Source organism: Littorina saxatilis, linkage group LG2 (genome assembly GCF_037325665.1).
Source record: "Littorina saxatilis isolate snail1 linkage group LG2, US_GU_Lsax_2.0, whole genome shotgun sequence".
Taxonomy (NCBI): Eukaryota; Metazoa; Mollusca; class Gastropoda; order Littorinimorpha; family Littorinidae; genus Littorina; species Littorina saxatilis.
The window spans coordinates 38,747,218-38,772,410 of NC_090246.1; the positions used below are offsets into that span (position 1 = coordinate 38,747,218).

A 25,193-nucleotide genomic window follows, 5' to 3' on the forward strand; every position below is an offset into this window, starting at 1 on the left:
GTCACCGCGAATCGGAATCTGCTGAGCCAGATAATGAAAAGCGTCCTCCAAATCGTGCTTTTCAAGCATAATGGCTCACCCTACACTGTCTTTTATTGGTGTTTTACCAGTCGTGTTTCCCAAGGCTTGTCAAGATTTGCACAAGATTCGAAGAGTTTTACTTTCAAGAACTTAAAGTTAAAGGTTTGAAAAAGTTTCAGAGAACTGGTGTCTGTTTTAGTTAAATCAGCAAAGCTGATTGTTTCAGATGCAGTATGCAACATATAATCCAGGGGCGGATTGGGGGGGGGGGCGGGGGGTCTTACAGGGGTTGCTGACCCCTCCCCCCCCCAAATAAAAATAAAAATAATTCTGTCTGATTTTTTGTTTTCTGTCTGTAAAGCGGGGGAAGAGTTAATTGTTTAACTGTCACAGTATGAGACATGTCTTCCTTCTAACCATACTATATGACGTTCGGAGCAGATATCAGTGAAGATAAATTGCCATTATTTAATACTAACATTAAAAGAAATAATGAGTGGCTGCTGACACCAGTTGATCATGTTTAGAATCAAGGATAAGCCACAAATTGTTTATAAAATAGCTAAACCAGATAAGGTAAATCAAAAAGAAAAACAGATTCGTAGAGGATATTTTACTGGCTCTACGATAAATGGATAGTATTTAATCGTTTTTATTTTTTACTTGTTCATAAATTGTGTTATACAGGGTAGGGGTCAAGCGAGTCGTGATTGCAGGCAAACGTGTCTCTTCAACATGCTACAAAAATCGTAAAACTGCATATCTTTTTAACAAGGTAAAGACATTTTTGGAGAAAATTCATTTCTCAACAACACCATTTAATTAGAATTATTCGCCAAAGCGTTTGACTCCAAAAAATGAGCAAAGATCACTTAGACAGTGTTAAAAAGGGTTGTTTGGCAAAAGCTCATTCGCACAGAATCGACGTGATGATTTCATTAAAAAACATATGCTATTTGTGGCCAAGTCTCTGGTCTACACGATCAGGCTATAACTAGAAACAAACAAGAAGGGCAAAGCCCATACGACTCACATGCTTGACCTTGACCTTTACATGACCTTGACCTTCAGGGTCAAGGTCAAATAACTAAACCTAGCAATGACATCATATACTAAGAACTGCTTTACACATTTTTCCTACCAAAATACATGTGACCTTGACCCAAGGTCAAGGTCATCCAAGGTCATGCAACACAAAGCTGTTAATTCAAGACATAGGAAGTACAATGGTGCTTATTGGCTCTTTCTACCATGAGATATGGTCACTTTTAGTGGTTCACTACCTTATTTTGGTCACATTTCATAAGGGTCAAAGTGACCTTGACCTTGATCATATGTGACCAAATGTGTCTCATGATTAAAGCATAACATGTGCCCCACATAATTTTTAAGTTTGAAACAGTTATCTTCCATAGTTCAGGGTCAAGGTCACTTCAAAATATGTATACAATCCAACTTTAAAGGACCCTTGCGACCTTGACCTTGAAGCAAGGTCAACCAAACTGGTGTCCAAAGATAGGGCTTACATTGCCCTGTATAGCATACATAGCTAAGGTTGCCATTCTCGATAACTTCAGAAAAAAATGCGAAAATGTGAAAAATGGTCGTTTTTAAGACAACAATTACGGCCCCTGTGACCTTGAACTTGAAGTGAGGTCAAGTTGCCGCACATGTTTTTTGAGATCTTGTAACCATACACCATCAGGCCACATCAGGTGTTGATAGACTTAATAGTGTCCAAGAAATATCCAACGTTAAAGTTTTCCGGACGGACGGACGGACAACAATTACGGCCCCTGTGACCTTGAACTTGAAGTGAGGTCAAGTTGCCGCACATGTTTTTTGAGATCTTGTAACCATACACCATCAGGCCACATCAGGTGTTGATAGACTTAATAGTGTCCAAGAAATATCCAACGTTAAAGTTTTCCGGACGGACGGACGGACGCCGCCGGGACGGACGACTCGGGTGAGTACATAGACTCACTTTAGCTTCGCATGTGAGTCAAAAAGTGCGTTTAAAAAAAAAAAAATTAACATCGATCGATTAGCGATAGTGATTCGTATGAAAGTACGATGAAGCCAAACGCATACGTCCCCTCTCCTTTAACACATATTTACACACGGCACACAAATACACATGAACATATACATACACACACACAGACACACACATCCAAACACAGATAAACAAACACCCAGATAAACGAACAAAGTCGCGATGTGCAGGAGCACTACGCAGTGCTAAAATGGACGCCAACTGTCACTTTGATGATCGCTGTCCCAAGCAGTTTGTCTGTCACTATTGCTCCAAAGTTATATTTCTCACATTTAAAACAACAGACACAGAGACAAACACAAACGCCGGCCCGCCCGCCTGAAGGCACAACCACAACACACACACACGTAGGCACACATTCACACACACACACACACTCACACACGTAGGCACACACTGATTCACGCACACACACACACACACATGCGCGCACACAAACGCGAACGCACACACGGCTGAGTTTCAGGTTTTTTTAACGTAAACACAAACATACTTATTCACACAGAATTACCAACACAAACGTGTGTTTGATTGCGCGCGCGTGAGTGTGTGTGTGTGTGTGTGTGGTGGGGGGGGCTATATCTGTCTGTCTTTTCTCTTTGTCTCTCTATGTCATTTTCTCTCTCTCTCTTTCTCTCTCTCTCTCTCGCTCTCTTTCTGCACAAAGCAATGGACTTAAATATGGAGATTTGATTCATTTAATATGTTAAAACAGATTTTTTTGCATTTTCAACACTGAGTAACTACCAAGAAATACACACACACACACACATACACACACATGCGTGCGCGGCGCACGCACACACACACACACACACACACACAGACGCAAACAAACACACGAGTTTGTGTTGCTGTGTGAATAAGTATGTTTGTGTTTACGTTTACAAAAAAGAGAACTCATCCGCGTGTGCGTTCGCGTTTGTGTTCGAGCGCGCGCGCACACACGTATATGTGTGTGTGTGTGTGTTTGTGTGTGTGTGTGTTTGTGTAAGTATATGTGTGTGAAAAACTGAGATCTGAGGTTACAAAACTCACTCCAAAACTTATGTTTAGATCACTTAACACGTCACTTCATAATTTTGGGGTCAATGTTTACCGAGAGATCTTCTCTCACAAAACAGACTAAAAAAAGTAAGGTTTAAAAAGATATATTCAAAATTGGGGTTCAAGGGTGGTTTCTATGTAATGTTAAACGTACATATCTCAAGTAGGCTACACAAAACGAAAGCACGGTGGTTTCACCTGCAGGTGTATGTGGATGAACACCGGCCCTGTACCGTGACCACACAGAACCATCAGCTGCCACGGCCCACACTCGGTACCCTCCCCCCACTGACAGGGACTTAATTGAACGCCATGTCCGACTTGGTGGCAATGTGAATCCACCTCCGCCCCTGAAAGTGGACACTGTCTGTTAGAAAACCCGATGAGGGCATAGTCCCAAATTCACCCGGCTGTGGAAGAGATCGATCTCGCATAGCTTGTGCGTGTTTATGTGTGTTTGTGTGTGTGTGTGTGTGTGAATGCACGTGTGTATGTGTGCGTGTGCATGTTAATGTGTGTGAGTGAGTGCGCGCGTGTGCATGTGTGTATGTATACATGTGTGTGTGTGTGTATGTGTGTGTGCGTGTGTATGTGTGCCGTGTGTATGTGTGTGTGTGTGGTGTGTGTGTGTGTGTGTGTAAGTTGTATGTGCGCGCACGTGCATGTGATTGTGTGTGTGTGTGTGTGTGTGTGTTGGTAAAAAGTAACATACGCCACTGCATGGCACGTAAAGCGTGTCATCTTGTATTTGCTGCAATGTCGCGTTTACCTTGGTTTTTTTTTACAAGTCGCGTAAGGCGAAATTACTACATTTAGTCAAGCTGTGGAACTCACAGAATGAAACTAAACGCACAGCATTTTTTCACGATGACTGTAGTCCGCCGCTCGTGCAAAAGGCACTGAGGGAAATTGACGAGCCTGTCAAGTTTAGCGCGGTAGTGGTTGCGCTGCTGTGCATAGCACGCTTTTCTGTACCTCTCTTCGTTTTAACTTTCTGAGCGTGTTTTTAATCCAAACATATCATATATATATATATATGTTTTTGGAATCAGGAACCGACAAGGAATAAGATGAAATTGTTTTTAAATCGATTTCAGAAATTTTATTTTAATCATAATTTTTATATTTTTAATTTTCAGAGCTTGTTTTTAATCTGAATGTAACATATTTATATGTTTTTGGAATCAGAAAATGATAATGAAGAAGATGAACGTAATTTTGGATCGTTTTATAAAAAAATAGTTTTAATTACAATTTTCAGATTTTTAATGACCAAAGTCATTAATTAATTTTTAGTGGGGGCCTGCTTCACTCTGATCTAACGAATGTGTATGAACGGAAACGCTGTTCGTGCGAACGGAAACATGCACTTTTGTACGAACGGAAACATGGTGTATGCCGAACGGAATCTGCATGTTTTCAAAAGACAAGTGATTGTACAAAAGCCATGGGTTTCTATAAACTTCTGTTCAAGCAAAATGTCGTAACTGGCAGTGGTTTTGGTGATCATGTGCAAATCAGGGGTCAGATTCGATAATAGAGCGAGAAATACAAGAAAATGTAAAAAAAAAAATCAGGCAATTCTGCCACGTTCGGCCCGCGTGTGTTATCAAGAGGATTACAAGCACTTTGGTACTTATCGTACACATAGCCCAACCAATTAGCTACCTTATTCTTTCAATATAACACAAGCGCGCTGCCCACACGACTTACCACAACGTTTTTCCCCAAGCAAGTGACGAAAATGAGGCTGTATGAACGGAAACATCCGGTGTATGAACGGAATCAGTTGACACACCGTGCCAGTGCTCTTCAGCGTTAAAGGCGAAGTAAGTCACAACAAGGGGTACTTATTTTCTCCAAAACCCCCCGAAAAAACCCAAAACATGATAATTAAGTACTTCCGCTCCTTCGTAAATCCTCGCACAAATACGAAAATAAAGTCATGAACGGTGAAAGTTGCAGATATAAGTCATGATTTCAAACAAATATGTCACAAAACACGATCTAAGGAAGAACTTTCTTATGTTCTGATGAAGTTTTCAGGGTTTTGTGTGTGTGTGTGGTGTTTTCGGGATTTTTCGGTGATAAGTAGTACCGACAACCAAGCCTCGTGGAAACGTAAGACGACAGCCAGATTGTCAATGGCATATGAACCACCTGCGGGAACATCAATCGTTTATATACCTGACTGTCATTACCTTCAGTAAGATCACACGTTGAGTAATATCGTATCAAAAGTCCCCATCCTGAATTTGAAAGCACAGTAGATTCTGACGGATTCGCAATCAAAGTGAAACTTGGAATGTATTTTTGTTCTCACAGAACAGTTCGGCCCTCACAGTTCCAACTTCCAACTTCAAAAGTTGTTGTCACTCAGTGTGTAAGAGCCGTTAATCACATTTACATTGCTTTTAGTCACTGTATTTCAAAATCGATTGTTTTGTTTTTGCGTGAATGCGCTGATGGTTTATGGGAGTACGTATTCTAACTTTTGCTTAAATTCAATATTTGCGAAAATGTTTAACTTTATGACGATGGTTTTAACTTTCATCTACTGATCTATCTGTATCTGTAAGTTACGCTGCACTTGTGGGACAAGTCATCCAGATGTCTGGCATTGATGCAGCGGAGTGGGGGGTGCGCAGCTGATTCTTTATCGTCGTCTGGCTACTGCCAGCGCCGACTTGAAGCTCTCGGTCGATGCCGAGGTTACAATTACTTCATCTAATTGGTTCCAGGCCACTACAGTCTTTGGAAAAAACGAATGTCTGTATTGCTCAGTGTTACAGCGTGGCACGGTGAAGCATCTGCTATTGTTCCTGATGTAGTTGTCTACTGGGTTCGAGGTGCTATAGTCTCTGGAAGATTGACGTGGACGAATGAGGCGTCCTGGTTTTTGAGGGATCAGGAACTTGTCAGGCGGGATTGCCGGCACCAGCCCCTCAACCACTTTGTAGAGGGAGGTTAGACGCAGGTGTTCGCGACGTTCCTGGAGGGTTGGTAGTTGAAGCTTGTGTAAGAGCCCAGTGACGAAGCCAGGAGTCTTGGTTCTGTAGTAACCAGAGATGAAGCGGGATGCGTTCCGCTGTATGCGCTCCAATCTCTCGACGTCCTGCTTAAGGTATGGGTCCCAGATGGTGGCACCGTACTCAAGAAGAGGGCGGATGAGGGCAAGGTAGGCGTTGTGCCTGCAGTTTGATGGGCAGTGGCGCAGGTTGCGGCGGAGGAATCCGAGGGTGCTGTTTGCTTTCTTAGAGATGTAGTTGATGTGGGTGGACCATTTCAGGTCGTTAGAGAACTGAATGCCAAGGTAGGGGTTCGTGGGTACACTCTTGAGGATGGTGCTGTCTAGGGAGTAGAGGTATCTAATTAATGCGGTTCACTTCTTTAACAGAATATTTTTACCATATTTTTCAGAGTCCCGTAATATCAGAGTAGTGAAGTTTGACACAATTTGAAGCTACAGCAAGGACTATTTATACATCAAAATGGAAAGAGAATCCGCTGACAACATTGATGACGAAATGGACGAAGAGGAGATGGAGGCCATGTTGTACAGTCAGGTTCATTTTGCGTATGACCAACACACTGACCAAGGAATGAGTGACATACATCCTGCAGCATCCAGCTACTCGGCAACTGGACATGTTTTCTCCGTTGTCCGTTTTTCCAGCAAAGAACCCTGCAGCTTTTCTCATGAGGAGTCAAGAGATTCACCAGTGTCAGTTCGTTCACATAGTGATGGTTCCTCTCCAGCCAGGATTTCTGTTTCTTCAGAAAATTCTTGGTGTGTAGACACCTCAGGAATCAATTCAGCTGCGCATGACTCTGGTTTAGTGCTTGACTTTAATGAATCAAAGAGAGTGACTGAGCTCTCACACCAAGGCAAAGAGAAATCACAGAAAATAAAATGTCAAAAAGACCAAAACTCCAGTCAGGTGCATTTGGCAGAGGTGGTTGTGTTCAGTGAATCAGTGTCATCTCCTTTCAAGGAATCTGCTTCGGAGCCAAAGTTTGACCTGGAGGCAGAACTAGGCATGGAAGAAACTGCCAGTGCAAATGCAAAGAGCAAATTAAAGTCTGATGATGAAATAGACACCATAACGATCAATCCTTCACGTAAGAAGTATCTTAATTTCGGGAGTCCTTCTCCATCCTCTGATTTCATCAGGCTTGGCAGAGAGGTACCTGCTTCACTAAAGATGAAGCCAAAGTCAAGCAGGGACTACAAAAAGCCTTTGAAGCGACTGTTATCCAGCCATTCCAGCTCTACCAAAGTACCACTGAAAGAAAAGATTGTGGTGGTAGAATCAGACAGCAGCAGTTCTGGGACCAGTACTACTACTACTACTACTACTAGCAGCAGCAAAAGTAGTGACATCAGTAGTGAAAAGTCTTCCGATTTGGAGTCAGACAGCGATTTGGAGATTCTTGACAGCGAGTTGAAGATTCTTGACAGCGAGTTGAAGATTCTTGACAGCGGCAGACCTGAAACTAAAAAGTCCTCCAAACCACAGCTTGACCTGAACTGGAACGTCAACTCTATTGATCGCCAGACTATACAGATTGTCGAAAAATCTTTGCAAGGTAAGACTTGAACAGAATGTATTGCAGGCTATTTCAGTAATTCATAATTGTTCTCCTCAAGCTGATCATAATTTGCTCATAGTCACACTTTGAAGGAAAATACTGTGAAATAAAGAGTGAGGGAGATAAGTGATGCATAGTTGCATTTGGTTGTTGTCATAGCTTGGTTATCAGAATGAACAATTGTAATAAGAATTGCCTTCAGAACAACTTTTTCTGTTCTCTTTTGTTGAGGGAACAAGTACTGAAATAGAACTGAATAAAACCGTAACGTCAGACATTTTAATTTCTTTTTGTGGCAGAGATATATCATATAATACATTTTCTGTGTAACGCTTTTTTCCTTTGACAATGACAGGGAACTTCAAAAACTGTGTTAGTCCATCTTTTAACAGGGCAAGGTGAAAGGCCAATTTTCTGAAATAAGCACTATCCCTGTTGCTTTTCACAAATTATGTTATATGGCATTTCAAGTTAGCATAGCAGTCCACGACCCCTTACAGTCCTAAGATCTCTGCACTTGGCTTGCAAAATTTACTACATGTATTCTAATTTGGGTAAAATCCGCTTGTGGGAAAAGCCCAAAGGGTGCATATTTTTACTGCACGTTAACTGCAACCAATGGTAAATATATAATTTATATATATATGACTTGTAGATGTTACACTTGAGATAATAATAATATAGATAATGTAGTATAGTGTGTTTGTGTGTGTATGTTGTAACCTGATTTCTTATCTGTTCCATCAGGTGCAGCAGCTAATAAATGGGAAATAGACGATTCAGATCTGAAGCCTTCAGGGAAGGGACGGCAAGTGTCTCGCTATTACGCCAAGAGTGAAATTATATGCCACAACTGCAAGAAAGCGGGACATCTGTCTAAAATATGCCCTGAACCAAAGGTTAGTCTACAAATAAATTGATGATACAGTCGAACCTGTCTCTAATGACCATCCAAAGGACCAACCAAAAGTTGTCGTTATGGACAGGTGGTCACTTCAAGAGGCTGAATTAAGGGTTCAAAAAGTCTGTGTGAATCTTAATCGTGTGGGTTACTAATTATACATTAGTGAGCAATATGTTCTTGTTTCTTTGCTTGTTTTTTTCACTAAAGCAGTAACATTTCATTTTCAGAATTTAGTTAAATGCATTGAAACCTCTGTTTTAATACCTAACCAAAAACAAAACAAAAAGCTGAAAAAATTGGTTCTTATGAAGGTGGGAGTCTTAAAGTGGAGATAAATTTACAGCCTTTGAATCGAGAAATTCCTTAGAGTTAGAAGTTAGAAGAGCGTCTTGAAACAAAGGGGATCTTAGAACAGAAAATCTTCAAACCAGGTTTGACTGAACACTATTTGTTTGTGTTGTCATTTGTTTCTTCTCTTTGCAGAAAGTGCACAACTGCAATTTGTGTGGGCTACCAGGTCATTTCTCCAGTCGTTGCGCCAACCGTGTTTGCTACAACTGCAATTTTCCTGGGCACATGGGAGCAGATTGCCCGAGTCCTCGGAGGAACCCCCGTGACTTGTGTGCTCGCTGTAGGGTGAGGGGGCACAGCGAAGAGGTATGTGCCAAGGTTTGGTTTGAGTTGTGCAGGCAAGTGTCAATTGCCACTGAATGTATCATTTTGTATGCTTAGTTTTCAATACAGTGCAGTGTTGTTCCCAGACTCAGAGAACAATTAAGTGTTAAACTTTAAGACCTCCAAAAATCTGAAAAAATCAGGTCTTAAAAAGGAGGGAGTCTTAAATGGAGGTTAATTTACAGAGGTTATGAACAAAGAATTAGAAAGAAAAAAAGGTCTTAAATTAAAACTGTATTAGGGAGGAATTCTTAAATTTGGGGGTCTTAAAAGGGGGGTTCCACTGTAGGTCAGTTGGACCTGGATTAAAAAAATGCATAGGTCCAAATGTCCTGGCTAAAACAAATTCAACCAGAAGAACTCTTACATGTCAAAACTATTGGACGGTCAACCGGCTTGGGACCAGCAAAAGAAGTATGTATATTTTGTAGCTTGGTTGTACAACAGTATTTATTTCTGTGTGGACATTGAAATACATGTAGCTCTAATCTAACCTTTTTTTATGTTCTAAATGCTTCTCCCCCTAGTTTATTCATCCTGAAATGTTGACACTTTTACTCACCTTGTTGAATATTTTTCTTCATTTCAGCACTGCCCAGACCACTGGCGACAGTATCACGCCACGGTGAGTTTGTTTGTTTGTCCCTACTGGTGTGTTGAATGGATGGTATTGGTCAGACTGTTTGCAGGGAGTTTCTGGCAAATTTGACAAATCTGAAAAATGAGGAATCTACTGTACCTTAATGCTAGACGCACACGGCACGATTTGCTCAAACAAGAGGCGAAGCCTTCAAGGCTCCAGTAAGAAATCAACAAACAGTAACATAACACAAACTCACTCACTCCGTAACACACACACACACGCACACACACACACAGTTAAAACTAACGCATCATATCAACTCCATGTATAATTTTCAAAAGAAGGCAAACAGATAAAATGACTAGGGTAATAGGTTAGGTACCTGCCATGTGGGCACTTTTTCCACTGCTGTCCTCAGTCCTATACTTTTCATCAAGACTTGTCACCATGCCGAGTAGATCTAAATTCGGAAGTCTTCATGTGGCTGAGGCATATATCTGACATAGCGTCGATCTTGTTGTAGGTTAACCTCCTTTCTGAAACAAATGGCAAAATGCGATTAGTTATGATGACTACAACCTACACAAATATAAACAGTGTTTTGAAACAGAATAGTCAGGTTATACAAGCCACTTTACCTATGCAGCATGGTAACCCTACAATATGCGAAACATGTCGACTGCAGCAGCCTGGTTCTTAAAATAATTCTGACGGTCAGCACAGCCAGAAATGCCAACAAAGACAAGAAAGCTGTGGCAAGGTAAGCTTACCAAACGTTACATAGCGAATCATATGATAGTGCGTAAACAGCAAACAGTAGATCTACAATCAAAGAGAGGATCGAGTCTGGAATGAAACGCGATACAGATCTAGCATTCAAAAACTGTCTTTCACGTTCAAGGAAGTTGTTGCAAAGTACTTAAGACTTACTAAATTGTACAGACAAAACCATGACAGTGCATGTTTTGAATCTGAGGAAAAAATCGTGATCATTTTGACTTTGAGAACAGATTCATTCCGTTTCCTTATATCTGCATGTTCAAGTAAATGGTGGACAGTTTTTTTCGGGCAGAGTAAACTTAACTTGAGACTCTACTGCAAGTCTTGAAATTCACATAAATCGAACCACGAGCAAAGACATCCAAACATTACAGGCACTTTAGATCAACTCATTTCACTAGAGGTGACTGCCTAGCACTGTGTTTGACATCCGTGTCTGCTGAAATAAAAAGAAATTAAAACAAAACGGATTAACAGTAGGTGACACGTTATCAGAGTGGGAGACACTAGATCTGTCTCTGAACTTACCGGGATACGGCTGCAAGATCGACACTGACTGCCGCGCTTTCGACAGCTCTTCCTCGCGTGGACATTGGAAACACGCTGTGCAGATCAAATTGTAGGAAATCTCCCTTTGGTATCTTCTTTATTTACTTTTCTGGAGCTTAGAAACCGAACAACATGAAATCGTCTTCCCCGGCGAATTGGCGAGGTGAGAACTGGACCACAATCCTTCGCGCGACCCCTGACCTGATCTTGACACCTGACCTGCCGTCTACATGCCAAACACGACACAAATCAGTCAACTGCTTGTACCCCTTCAAAACCCCCCACCACCCGTTTTCTTTGGATACACGCTTTAACTACACACATGCCGACACAATGTTGATCATTGCTTCAATAATTTGAAGATGGTGCTTGAAAATTAACCACGTGAAATGAGTATTTCGGTGTTTAGCCAAAAATGTTAAAGTTTCTACCACAGACATACACACATACATACATACGCACGCACGCACGCACAGACAGACAAAGTTTACCATCGCATAGGCTACACTTACGTGAGCCAAAAAGCACCACAAGTATGGTAATTAATTAAATCAAAGTGAGTGAATGCCCTTCAGGGCTCTACTTCTCTCGAGTGTTGGAAGCGCACAGCACGATTTGCTCGAAAACGCACCACAAGTATGGCAGTTAATTAAATCAAAGCCTTTCAGGGGCCTACCTCTCTTGAGTGTTGGAAACACAGTTGTCAAGAAGCGCTGTCTGGTCCCCTAGTAATGTTCACCTCATACACAAACAAGGGAATAACTCTGTGGAAATAACCCAAATCAACCATCACAAAGAGTCCTCTGTTTATCTATTTTTTGAAATTTAATGAAGTTTTTAAAACACTGTCTTGTGCCAAATAAACGTATAAAAGCAGTCCTCCTGCGTGGTAGCATTATTTGTGATGGCACTCTTCCACGACGCTTGCAAATCCTGACAGAGTTATTTCTGAACATGGTCTACTGCCTCAGACTTTGCCAGTTTGTGTCTGTTGCTGCGTGTTTGTGTCTGGTTGTTGTCTTCTACTTGTTCTGCATTCATGGGTTGCAACTCCCCCGTACATTCATATGTTATGCGAGAGTGTTTTTACGTGTGTGATCTTTTTTGTTTGGCCATTCAGGCAGCCACCGCCCTGATATGGCCCTTCGTGGTCGGCTGGGCGTTAAGCAAACAAACAAACAAACAAAATTCAGGCAGCCATTCTCCCTTTTTCGGGGGATGATTGTTTCCTAAAGTGTTTTTATTAGCTATTTATAATAATGTGAACTAAAAAAATTATAATTGCTGCCCGTGCTTTTAGTGTTATAAGTTTAGACTTCATACATGTATGCTTTTCCCCGGGTTATGCATGATTGGAATGTTTCTTGCATCATTGGAATTCTGCTGTTTTGCTCTTGATGACATTCAATACCCATGATACATGCAGAGCCTACGAGTAATTTGTTCCTGCTGTAATGACGAAGTCACCGAGACAAACTTCGTTCTCACAAATTCTTTGTCGGTTTCTGAGAGACGTACTGGAGAAGCGACTGAATGTTTACATGGCTACATTATTTGCATTATGATGTCTACTCGAACTTTGTTTTGCTTTTAGCATCAGAGGTTTTATTTAGTAAGAGGGGGGTCAAGAGACTTCTTGGTTTGTTTAATCAATGTTGTTTGTTCTCAATGTTCAGGTCACAACTTCAGAGGAGTTGGTGCAAAAGAAGAAATCTGTGAACCCAAGAGTCTATTGTTGCAACTGCGCTAGAAGGGGGCATTTTGCATACGTAAGTTCACTTCTTAATGTTCTTGAAATCCAAACTAACAACCTAGCTTTAGTAGCTTATAATCATCTGGCCTCTAGCTAACACGTCAATTAAAAACGCTGACAATGGAAGGCGATAGTAAATACAAACGCTGGCAGCCTTACCTTAGAACTCACAGAGTGCTTGTTTTTAGGATCCAATTAAATGTACACAGGTTACTTTGAATAGCTTCCGAGAGTGAGTGTTGTGATCGAGTTACATCTTTGTCATTGCAAGTGTGATGCACTGGATTGGTGTTCAGTTTGTGTGTGCGTGTGTTGTTTTTTGTAACAAAAGGGAACTGGTTTAGGCTAACATGGTTTCATCCACTAGTGCGCCCTGCGCCATTGGCGCATTACATCTGAAAATGTCCTATCACATAGTTATGATAGTAGAGCACTGTGTTCTCCTAACTGGCAAGAATATCGGCATTAAAAGGACAGATTTAGTATTTGTAACAAGCTTTATCTATTCACACGCGCGCACACACAGACACAAACACACACACAGACAGTCTCCCACCATCATGAGCCATTTCAGCACCTGATTTATTTTGTTTCTTCCACAGGAATGCACGCGGGAAAGAATGAACTCGTTCGTGTATCCTTCTTACCCCTTCATCGTCAGATACAGCGGATCAATCTTGGGACAGAAAACTGGGAAGGGGAAAGGTAAGTCTTCAACAGCGTTTGGAGATTCAGCGAAACTTGTCTATAATGACCACCCAAAGGACCAACCAAAAGTGGTCGTTATGAATAAGTGGTCACTATGGAAAGGTACATTTTATGGGGGAAAATTCGATGCGTATCTTTTTTGGGTGGGCAGGTGGTCGTTAACGGGAGGTAGTCTTCAGGGTAGGTTCCACTGTATATATTTTTGTTCCGTTACATATTGTTTTTCAGTAAGCCAGGAGAATATCCAGGTCAAATTGTATTTGCACACGTTTTGGGAATGCGCTGAGCTGAATTGGCTTCCTACAAATATTTTACCTGTGTAGTATTCTTTATTAGTTCAGGCGTGGATACTTCTTGTTCTAAAAGTAAACAGGGGTATTTGGGGTTTAGTGATTGTTATAAAGAAAGTTTTCTGTGTTTAAAAATAATTGTGTTTGAAGGTTTATGCCTTGTAAAAGCAAGTTGTTTGTGGTTGGTTTGTGATGGTAGCGGTGCTGTTTATGTGTGCATTCATGTGTGCGTATATGCTTTTATATATGTTTGTAACATTTCACAAGAACACATTCTTTGTCAGCAGGTTGGTCTCACTTCAGCGGACGCCACAAGAAATTCGACTCGGACTCCGAACCAGATGATAGATCATGTGCCAAAAAGATGAAGTCCACTCGACCAGATGACATCCACACCAAACAGCACGGTCGCAGTAGCAAAGTAAATAAAGCTGATCAAACTTCTGCCGGAAGAAGTGAATCTCGCTCTGACAAAGGACTTGGACAATCAGGCTCTACAAAGGTGCAGCCACAGTTTTCACCGGATCTGTATCCTCGTGGCTCTGGTCGTTCAAAACAAAAGACAAAAGTTCAACCACATTCAGGCAGACAGAAATCTCCCAGAAGTCAACGCAACTCTTCCGAATCTCATTCACTGTCCTCTTTTGCACGGACCTTTGTGAGCGGAGGGTTAGAATCACAGCCGAAAGACCGTTCTCACAAAAAAGGCTGGAAAGATGGTAGATCTAAGAAAGATTGGAAAGAAGGAAAAGGGTCTTACAAGAATGATCGAAAAGAAGGAAAAGAAAAGCGAAAGTCACGCAGCAAAAGTCGGGACCGCATTGATGATCGTGGACACTCTGAGGCTTCCCCAGGAAAGTCATTTAAGAAGAAACAGGCAAAATCCCCCAAAGGAAAGAAAGGAAAAAGGGAGAGTACCTTCCAGGACCTGGACCTAACCTTTTACCCCAAGGATAGCAAGAAAAGAAAGATACAAGAAAAGCAACAAGTGAAAGAAAAGAGTAAAGGAAACCGACAGAAGAAACATCGTCTGGAGACCAGCACTTCCGGACAAGAGGTTAAGTTTGAGCCACTGACCATCACCACCAAAAATGGCTTCAGAACCACCGTCACAAACAAGAATTTATTTCGCAACTGTCCAAAGTAAAGATCAGAAAGAAGTATCTTTCTTAGAAATACATTTTTTTTTTAGTCTGTGAAATAGTTGGGTACCTGTATTGTCGGGCCCTTCTGCTAAGAGGACACTTTGGCTGGTGCAAAGGGTGTCCTATCATCACAGGTACCATTGTATTTATAGGTGTGAGACTCATGAGCATGTGTTCTTCCTTGTGGCTTGAACACGCTCATCAGGCCATACATTTCTACACAACTATTTCAATAACTTAAACAAAGATCTTTTTGAAAATCCAGTTGTGTGAATCACTGATGATGATATTTGTGTTCGTGTAGGTGCCAAAATTTAGACAATAACGTTACGCGAGTTATGCATATGCAAAACCAGTCTCCCGAGAGAATAAACCGCCCTGAAATCAACAAGTGACTTTCATCTTCAATAAAGGATGAATTTTGCAATATCATATGTTCCTCTCTGTCCAAGGCACTCAAAAGTAGTATGTGCACACACAGACTATATTTAGCTATATTTCTGTTGTCTGTATTCAGAGCGCCCACTCCCCTTTGTTGTCCGATATTGTCATTAGCACTCAAGCTGCCTTGTTTGGTTATGATTTGTGCAATGTTTCTTTTTGAGATATTAACGGCTGGCTAGACAAGTTGAATTTTATGCCATGCATTGTGGAGCTTAGAAATCACAGCAAAGTGTCAACAGAGATACCATGAGCAGAATTAACTGAAACAGTGGCTGTGACCTAAATCTTTATGCAATGGCATGTTTGGCATTTAAGGGGTTATTAGTGTGTTCAAACCGCAGCTTAAATCCATTACACATTTTCTGCACAGGTTCCTCCAAGCAATATGAACACATCTGTGCAAAGAAAAAAGGAGGTCGCCTTATTAACTTTTTTTTTACAATTTATTTACTGGGGGTGGTCAAATATGATTTTGCGAAAAACACTGTGATTCTTAACGTGATCCCAACTGACATATTTAACTTTACAAATGATAAATAAAACATAACTTTGTGTAGATAAATGAGTGGAGAGTATCACTTTATCATAATACGTTACTTATCATGTGCATTTTCAGAAAATTATCGAGGTTTGTCGAGGGCGTACACATAAAATTATCAGTCATTTAGCGGTAAAAACGTTATTACACAAAAATGTCAGCTTAAATCATAACCAAATTTAAACACAGCTAAGTTCACTATATGCTGTTACAATACCTAAGAAAGAAATAAGGTGTTACCTTATTGCTCACTCCACAAGTATCCCCGCCCCAACCCTACCCCCATATCTTGACTGACAAAAATGATGAAAAAATTCATTTGGGAGCCCAGTAGGTGGAGCACTGGACTTGTGATCCATGTGTTTGAATCCGGGGGAAGGGGTGGGGGGTCGGAACATTTGGGTGCAAAGTTTCATTAAGATCTGTCCAGTAGTTTTCTCTGAATCGCATTACACAAACACACGTACACTCACACACACCCACACGAACAGACACACTGACACACACACACACACACTGGTGGATCAGTCAGTATAGAAGGGGGATATACTTAGAATTCAAGAGTGTAGATCAAGGTCGCAAAGCGCCCCAAAGACTGATCAGGGGCGTGCTTCCCCGCAACACCCCACCCCCCCATGACAAAAACATCGCTCGTGAGATTCATTACACATTTTCTGCATAGGTTCCTCTAAGCAATATGAACACATCTGTGCAAAAAAAAAGGGGGTCACCTTATTAACTTCTTTTTTTACAATATTTTTACTGGGGGTGGTCAAATAGGATTTTGTGAAAACCCCCCGCGGGTTAGGGGGAAGAATTTACCCGATGCTCCCCAGCATGTCGTAAGAGGCGACTAACGGATTCTGTTTCTCTTTTTACCCTTGTTAAGTGTTTCTTGTATAGAATATAGTCAATTTTTGAAAAGATTTTAGTCAAGCAGTATGTAAGAAATGTTAAGTCCTTTGTACTGGAAACTTGCATTCTCCCAGTAAGGTAATACATTGTACTACGTTGCAAGCCCCTGGAGCAAATTTTTGATTAGTGCTTTTGTGAACAAGAAACAATTGAAAAGTGGCTCTATCCCATCTCCCCCCCTTTCCCCGTCGCGATATAACCTTCGTGGTTGAAAACGACGTTAAACACCAAATAAAGAAAGAAAGAAAGATTTTGTGAAAAACACTGATTCTTAACGTGATCCCAACTGACATATTTAGCTTTACAAATGATAAATAAAACATTACTTTGTGAAGATAAATGAATGGAGAGTATCACTTTATCATAATACCATACTTATCAATGTGCATTTTCAGAAAATTATCGAGGTTTGTCGAGGGCGTACACATAAAATTATGTCATTTATGGTAAAAAAGTTATTACACAAAAAAAGTCAGCTTAAATCATAACCAAATTTAAACACAGCTAAGTTCACTATATGCTGTTACATACAATACCTAAGAAAATAAGAAGGTGTTACCTTATTGCTTACTCCACAAAAAACGCTCGTGATCATTACAAATTTTGTGCACATGTTCCTCTAAACAATATGTACACATCTGTAGAGAGAAAAAGGGTGGTTTCCTTATTGACTTTTTTATCAAAATGTTTTGTCTGGGGGTAGTCAAATATGAATTTGCGGAAAACACTATGATTCGTAACGTGACCCTAAGTGACATTTTTAGCTTTAGAAAATATCATAACAACATTAATTTGTGTAGATATATGAATGGAGAGTATCACTTTATCATAATACGGTACTTATCAATGTGCATGCACAAAATTATTGATGTTTGCCGAGGGCGTACACATAAAATTATCACTCATTTAGTGGTAAACACGTTATTACAAAAAAATGTCAGCTCAGATCATAACCACAGCTAAGTTCACTATATACAGTTACAATACCTTAAAAAAAAAGGTTTTACCTTATTGCTTACTCCACAATTATCCCCGCCCCAACCCCACCCCCATATCTTGACTGACAAAAAGGATGAAAAAATCATTTGGGAGCCCCATAGGTCAGTTGGTAGAACACTGGACTTGTTATCCATGGGTTGGAATCCGGAAAAAGGGGTGGGTGTCACAAAATGTGTGTGCAAAGTTTCATGAAGATCTGTCCAGTTTTTTTTTCTGAATCTCACTACACACACACACACACACACACACACACACACACACCTGGGTGGGTCAGTTCCTTTGTAAGAGGGGTGTACTTAAAATTCTGCAGAGGATGCCTGTGTGGAGTCAGGGGGCAAATTGAGAAGTACTTCAGGCGGCAAGACACATGCCCCCGATCTGCCTAAGGCGCTTCGCGTGTCTTTGTCTCTTTTGTTTTAAGTGTGAGAAGGCGAACTTTTGAGAAATCAGTGAAGGAGAAACCGTTTGGGAAAACGATCTTGAAAGTGACATTGGGCATCGATTTCAACACAACGCGACTGTAAATTGTATGTCTATATCTTTATGTGTGTGTTAATTTGTATGTATGTGTTTCTTCTCTCTCTGTCTCTGTCTCTCTCACACACACACACACACACACACACACAGACTAACACACACACAACGTACACACACAACTAAACACACACACACACTCAGATATAGGCTACACTCTCTCTTGTTCTATCTCTCCTTTCTTTTTTGCCGGAGGGGGGAATGCTCGTGCACCAAGTGCACCCCCGCCCTGGTCCACCCCTGGTGTCACACACACACCCACACACACACACATGAGGTAGGAATAAACACACATTTTGCGCCAGTGAGGTTAGATTGGTGGGATGAGGTCTGAGGCTGGTAAGGGATTTGGGGGTAGGAGTGACTAGGGGGCACGGATTCGGCGGTTTGCCGTGTGTTATGGCGAGTCAACTTGTTCATATAGATCTGTGTAGGCGATCGACAACCCCAGACGATCTGGATCTGTTCAAGTCAAAAGCAAAGTCACGGATACGAAGAAGTTTATCGAAAAACATTGACCCCAAGGACACAATCCATGTAACTTTTCAAAGCAGTTACACTCAATCAAAGCTCCATCCACATTAAACCGAACGGGAACCATCGAAGATCCACGCAACTTCATTGCAATGTCGAAAAAGACTTTACAATGTCACCGCAGGTCTATGGTTGGTTTTTGTTTTGTGTCACAGCAAAGAAACGAAGCAAATCTCCGGCTTAGATTGCACACTGAAAAATTGTTCATTTAGCGGGTTATTTAAATGTATTTCTTTGAGGTTGCAAGTCAATGGCATCGCTGAGATGTACTCCTTCGAACACACGACACAGGTTAGAAATTGACCGCATTTGGGTGCTTTTTACGGCCAAGCTAGGGTGAACTTTTTGACGGGATTTATTGAAATATCACTTCGGGGACTAGTCTAAAATCCTGGATACAGTGCCAAATCATACATCATTCAAAAAAGCAAAGCATGTTCTTTATTCTGACATATGGGCTAGAGTAAGTCATAAATAGACATTATCTGTATATTATATCTATGGGTAAGTGTATTCCATTCCCCATCCCTAACCCTAACCCTAAGGGGGAGTAACGAGCCGGGGGAGTAACGAGCTGATCCCCTGTCATCTACACTTGCTTGAAAAAAGGCAATTTTGAGTCTGTTTTGCATAAAATACCTGCGAGATTTGTAGAAGTCAAAACAACTTACAGTCCAGCCTCTCAGCTTTCGTTCCATGTATTTTGTTTGTCTGTACGTATAGACTGAGGGGTGCTCCGAAATGATTTGTAAGCACAACATTCACAGACTTCAAAAACGCCATTGAAAAACTCGTCCACGTGCGTTTTAGATCTATTTACTTGGGTGACTAAAACTGTCGTACCTGCCAAAGGCCGCTTCGCAGTAACAAAATGACTACCGGTGTCGCAAGGCTCGGGATTTTTTTTTACAACAAAGTCACATTTCGTTGTTCTAGTCCGAATAAATATGGAGATATGGCGAGTTGAAAACGCCGATTGTTTCGCCAGAAACACGTCGTCTGTTTCCATACCGGAAAGAAGGAATGGACCGAGAGCTACTATAAGCACGGCGCCGTTCGCACACTTGACCGAATTATGTTATTCACACAATACCATCTGGCGATCTCTAAAAAAATCATTTATAAACAAACTAGTTGATATGTAATGGAACTATTTACTGAAATCAAGAAGTATCTTAGTTCTAGCAGTGCAAATTGGGCACACCCTGGCGAATGCACACTGGACCGTGCGTATACGCCGTCGCAATCAAGGCAAGTAACTGAGTATAAACATTAGCAAGAACCGCAACTTGAATACACTCAGAACACTTTAAGAGTTCAGTGTCATAAAAAACATGTAGATTGTATTGATTATGCAATGAAAGATGTTGATTAATACAAACAAGAGAACAAGAAGAAATATTTGAAGTTCAGCATAATTGCAATTTATTGATGTTGCAAATGCAATAAACAAGATTGACAAAATGTCAAAACAAAAGGAGATTAAATTATTATTTTATTTGTGTGTGTGTTTGAGAGAGAGAGAGAGTTTGCATACATGCACTTGTTCATTCACGAGTACACCAAGCCTAGAATAAGGTACTACCTACACTGAATACCAGATTAATGTAAAAAGACAGCAGCATGATACAGATAGTCTTTGTATTGTAACATAACGAAACAAGAAAACTGGTTGTATGACATTGCCTCACATCAAAACTGGATAATATCTGCTTTCTAACCACTGTTCAAACACATTACTGATGGAAATCTGCAACTGATGTCTTCTTAGATAACACAGAATGCACGATTTTACCAATTGGTCTAGCTAGTAATGTTTGGTCGAGATGCACACAATCTCTTTCTGTGCTGACACTGTACTCTTGCCAAACTTAGCTTGAGTACATGTGTGAATGCTTTGGTTTAAACAGTTTTTTTATTCAGTTGCATAGATACAAAGCCATAATTGAATGTTATAATAAAGGAGCACAACAAGATAAACTTATAAATGTGCTCTTAGAAACAAACGAGTAATGTGGCGGACGATATTGTAAATGCATGATATTTAAACAAATGAAAACAAGACCAACGACAACAAGTTGAATGCTTTGCCATCACACTTACGCAATATATTACGTAATGTCTTTTTTGATAACACATGAATGCCTAGCTTGAGCACATGCGTAATTCAGTTGAATGCTTTGCCATCATACTTACGTAATAAACAAACTTAATACCAATTAAATAAGCAAACTTAATGCCAACTGATCTGACAATGCAAAAACAACTTCAAAATATCCTTGTGATCACATCTGTTTGCAGGAGAGAAAAAGCACATTTTCACATTAAAAGGAACGCCACATAAACTGTTTCAATATTAATCCCATGAAACAGATCTACTCATGGTCAACACTCTTGGTTCAAAAGCCATGACAGAACACTGACGTGTTAATACAAGCCATTGATGTCGGGCGTAATATGTGCACAAACATATAGGCATCATAACCATTGCATACAAGACAAAAAAAGAGGCGCTCAATTTAGAGAACACCGATTTTGAAAATAACAAGGAATGCTTCACAGAACATACATTTTCAAAAAATGAACAGGAATGCTTTAAAAATCACAAAGTTAACACTCACAGTCAAACTGCGAATACAGCCATTTCAACCTCGAAGCCCTTAAAACCTTGGTACATGTACTTCAAAATACCACCACGACCATGTCACAGATCTGTCCAGCTTTTGCCAGCACGCTTTCACTTGGACACATACCAACAACTTGCAGCCTGTCTGCTTCCTGGGCCGAGTGGGAACTTTACAGTTAGGTACAGTGGAACCTGTCGATAACAACCATGCAAAGGACCGACCAAAAGTGGTCGTTATAGACAGCTTGTCGTTATGCAAAGGACCGACCAAAAGTGGTCGTTATAGACAGCTTGTTATGCAAAGGTGAATTACAAAGAAAAAAGTGTGTCGGGGATCCTTTGGTGGGGTCGTTATGGGCAGGTGGTCGTTTTCGAGAGGTGGTCACAAGAGCAGGTTTGACTGTATTTTTCAAAAATGACATCCCTTTCAATGTGCTAAATCATTTTAACAAAAAATTCCCACTCTGCACAGTAAGCTGCCAGGCTGTTGATTGTTTGGGCACAACAATGATTCAATGCCACTTGTGGCCGCCATTTGCATCTTTTTGTTTGTTATTTATCAGCAACTGAACACATGCATATCACCAGCAATGTTTTGTTGTGTCTACTCTATCTGAACAGTAAAATGTTTTTACTGGGCATCCCTGTGTCTACAGTAATATTGACCATTTATACTTGGGCTTGAATGATATCTCTTCCAGGAATGTCGTCTTTAATAATTATATATATGTATGATACTGACAGATTTACAACCTTTGAGGTGACCTTAGGAGTCATTTTACAGTACAATACAGCCAAACTACTTAGCAAGCAAAATACTGAACGCTGCATCAAAAAAGTTTGACAGAACACACTTGATGAACTTTAGTGCAAAACAAAATTTGAATTAAATATCTATTGTAAGAGCATCACTTACATCAGTCTCTTAAAAATATAACAAAGCAAACAACAACAACAAAGAATTTTTGGACAGTGTCTCCTGACTTGAAATTACACAGAGTGGGGATTATTGATTTTCAAACAGGTTTAAAAGACATGGACCCCCAAGCTGAAAAAATAAGAAATAAAACAGAAACAGTGGTACGTGTAGTTCTTCCTGTTTCTACAGTGGTACCTGTCATGACGAGACACATAGCTCTCAGAGCATGGGAACTTTGATTAACATCAGTAGCTTCAACAACAAAAGAAACAGAAAAATAGCAACATAACAGAAGTCAACGAACAACGATGCACTAGTAGATAGAAATCAACAAAGAAACCTCCTTTGTATTCAAAGATTCTTCTTACAGTATAATGTATCTGAGTATTTGCAGTTATCAATTATGATGTCATGGCCTCATTAGCACCACAAGAAAACAAAAGCCGAAAGACTAAGGCAAATAAAAGAAAAGACTTTCTTATCACAGAGTTCAGGCACCACAGCCTTCTGAATTCTAGCAAGCACCACAGTTTTGCAACTACCAGCAGTCTGATCAACAGCAAAGAAAATGTCCCACAGGTCCCACGAGTTTCAAGAACAAAATGTCCGATGGCCCCTTTACTTGTTTGGAGTCATTAGTCCTCGCACGGACACGTAGTGCCAACCAGGCTGCAAGAAAATCACAGAAAACAATGTGAATATGTCGCTAATTGATGGAAGAGAATGCAGATAAATCCTTCACTAGCGTGTACATTTGAAGACTCGGTGAAGTACAATGTACATGTATACAAATCTATGCACATAAAAGGGCTATCAATTCAATTACCCCCACTCCCAACCAATTTCTGAATCGACTGTTCTTATGAAGCAAATTCACAACAAAACGCAGCATCATTCTCTCGCATTACATTGTGTAAAAAGCAACTTGTGACTACATGTTCTCAAGAATATGTTTCACATAGTATAAAACCATGATTTAGTGCAATCCAAACTTTTACAAAGCAAACAACATCTGATTTATGAATCACTAACACTGAGTAACAGAGAAATTACATTCACAAATGTGACTGTTAAATATGTAGGGGTATGCTATGTGTGGTACAAAGTGGCAAGTGTACATACAGTGGAACCCCCCATTTAAGACTTCCTCCCTTTTAAGACCCTGTTTTCTTTAGACTTTCTATTCACAATCTGTAAATTTACCCACATTTTAAGACTCCCCTTCTTCTTAAGACCTGATTTTGTCAGATTTTTGGAGGTCTTAAAAGGGGGTTCCACTGTAGTACAGGTGGCAACTGAGCAGACGGAGATCCAAACTCTTACCCCTATGACTAGCTCCCAGTCGGAGATCCAAACTCTTACCCCTATGACTAGCTCCCAATCGGAGATCCAAACTCTTACCCCTATGACTAGCTCCCAATCGGTACCAGACGGAGATCCAAACTCTTACCCCTATGACTAGCTCCCAGTCGGTACCAGACGGAGATCCAAACTCTTACCCCTATGACTAGCTCCCAGTCGGTACCAGACGGAGATCCAAACTCTTACCCCTATGACTAGCTCCCAGTCGGTACCAGACGGAGATCCAAACTCTTACCCCTATGACTAGCTCCCAGTCGGTACCAGACGGAGATCCAAACTCTTACCCCTATGACTAGCTCCCAGTCGGTACCAGACGGAGATCCAAACTCTTACCCCCATGACTAGCTCCCAGTCGGTACCAGACGGAGATCCAAACTCTTACCCCTATGACTAGCTCCCAGTCGGTACCAGACGGAGATCCAAACTCTTACCCCTATGACTAGCTCCCAGTCGGTACCAGACGGAGATCCAAACTCTTACCCCTATGACTAGCTCCCAGTCGGTACCAGACGGAGATCCAAACTCTTACCCCTATGACTAGCTCCCAGTCGGAGATCCAAACTCTTACCCCTATGACTAGCTCCCAATCGGAGATCCAAACTCTTACCCCTATGACTAGCTCCCAATCGGTACCAGACGGAGTGACCTCCGTGATCCCCAAACGTCGGTACACAGCTCCTGCTGAATGCTTGTTGCGGCCAAAGTTGGCTTCGGACACCACCCACACCTGTCAAATAAGAGTAATTAGCTATATATATTTTACCAACAACGCAATGCTTGGCATCAACAGAGGAACATTTACGCTACAGTGGTCGCCGCTTAATAAAGCCACTTCTGGACCGACGAAAAATGGCTTTAATAAGCGGCGGATTTATTAACCGGCGGTCCAGGAATACGTCATTTTCGAAAGAAAAAAAATCTTCTCTTTTGTTTACGTCACTCAGTCACTGTCTTTCGTCATTTACACTTGTTTGAATCTAAACAAAACTTCACGAAGGATGTTGAACTTTTGTTTTAATTATGTACATGTACGTGTAATTTGATCACTTCGGTACATCAATAATTTCACTGTCACCGTCACGAATCATTACTCGGCAGAGAAGAACGATTTTATGAGTGTTTGTTTGTTGGTCGTCTTCCACATCAGAACAAGATAATGTGAGTTTTAGTGACAAACTACGTGATTTCTCTGAGAAAACTGGCTTTAATAAGCGG

At 40.9% G+C, this 25,193-nt stretch overlaps 3 protein-coding genes across 5 annotated transcripts in view; 1 reads left to right on the forward strand and 2 right to left on the reverse strand.

Moving 5' to 3' along the window:
* Positions 1-5,230: 5,230 nt before the first annotated feature.
* On the forward strand, positions 5,231-15,498 carry LOC138958948 (zinc finger CCHC domain-containing protein 7-like). 3 transcript variants are annotated; one of them, XM_070330294.1, is made up of 8 exons: positions 5,231-5,510; positions 6,548-7,717; positions 8,468-8,619; positions 9,108-9,281; positions 9,889-9,924; positions 12,888-12,980; positions 13,567-13,669; positions 14,247-15,498. In XM_070330294.1, the coding sequence occupies exons 2-8, from the start codon at positions 6,619-6,621 to the stop codon at positions 15,107-15,109; spliced, it is 2,520 nt and encodes an 839-aa protein (XP_070186395.1). In that variant the 5' UTR covers positions 5,231-5,510; positions 6,548-6,618; the 3' UTR covers positions 15,110-15,498. The 3 variants fall into 3 exon arrangements, with proteins under 3 accessions (XP_070186395.1, XP_070186394.1, XP_070186396.1); XM_070330293.1 differs by having other exon boundaries at positions 5,231-5,333; XM_070330295.1 differs by having other exon boundaries at positions 5,231-5,333; positions 14,250-15,498.
* On the reverse strand, positions 5,784-6,538 carry LOC138952945 (uncharacterized). The gene is made up of 2 exons (XM_070324704.1): positions 6,523-6,538; positions 5,784-6,478 (listed from the first exon to the last, which is right to left on the reverse strand). The coding sequence occupies exons 1-2, from the start codon at positions 6,536-6,538 to the stop codon at positions 5,784-5,786; spliced, it is 711 nt and encodes a 236-aa protein (XP_070180805.1).
* Positions 15,499-20,472: 4,974 nt separating the features above from the next.
* The window catches only part of LOC138958946 (tectonin beta-propeller repeat-containing protein 1-like), a 45,541-nt gene continuing 40,820 nt past the window's right edge, over positions 20,473-25,193 (reverse strand). The window contains exons 21-22 of the mRNA XM_070330292.1: positions 24,586-24,705; positions 20,473-23,285 (exon numbers count right to left, since the gene is read on the reverse strand). Coding sequence (XP_070186393.1) covers positions 23,235-23,285; positions 24,586-24,705 — 171 coding nt within the window. The 3' untranslated portion in view covers positions 20,473-23,234. The remainder of the gene's footprint in view (positions 23,286-24,585; positions 24,706-25,193) is intronic.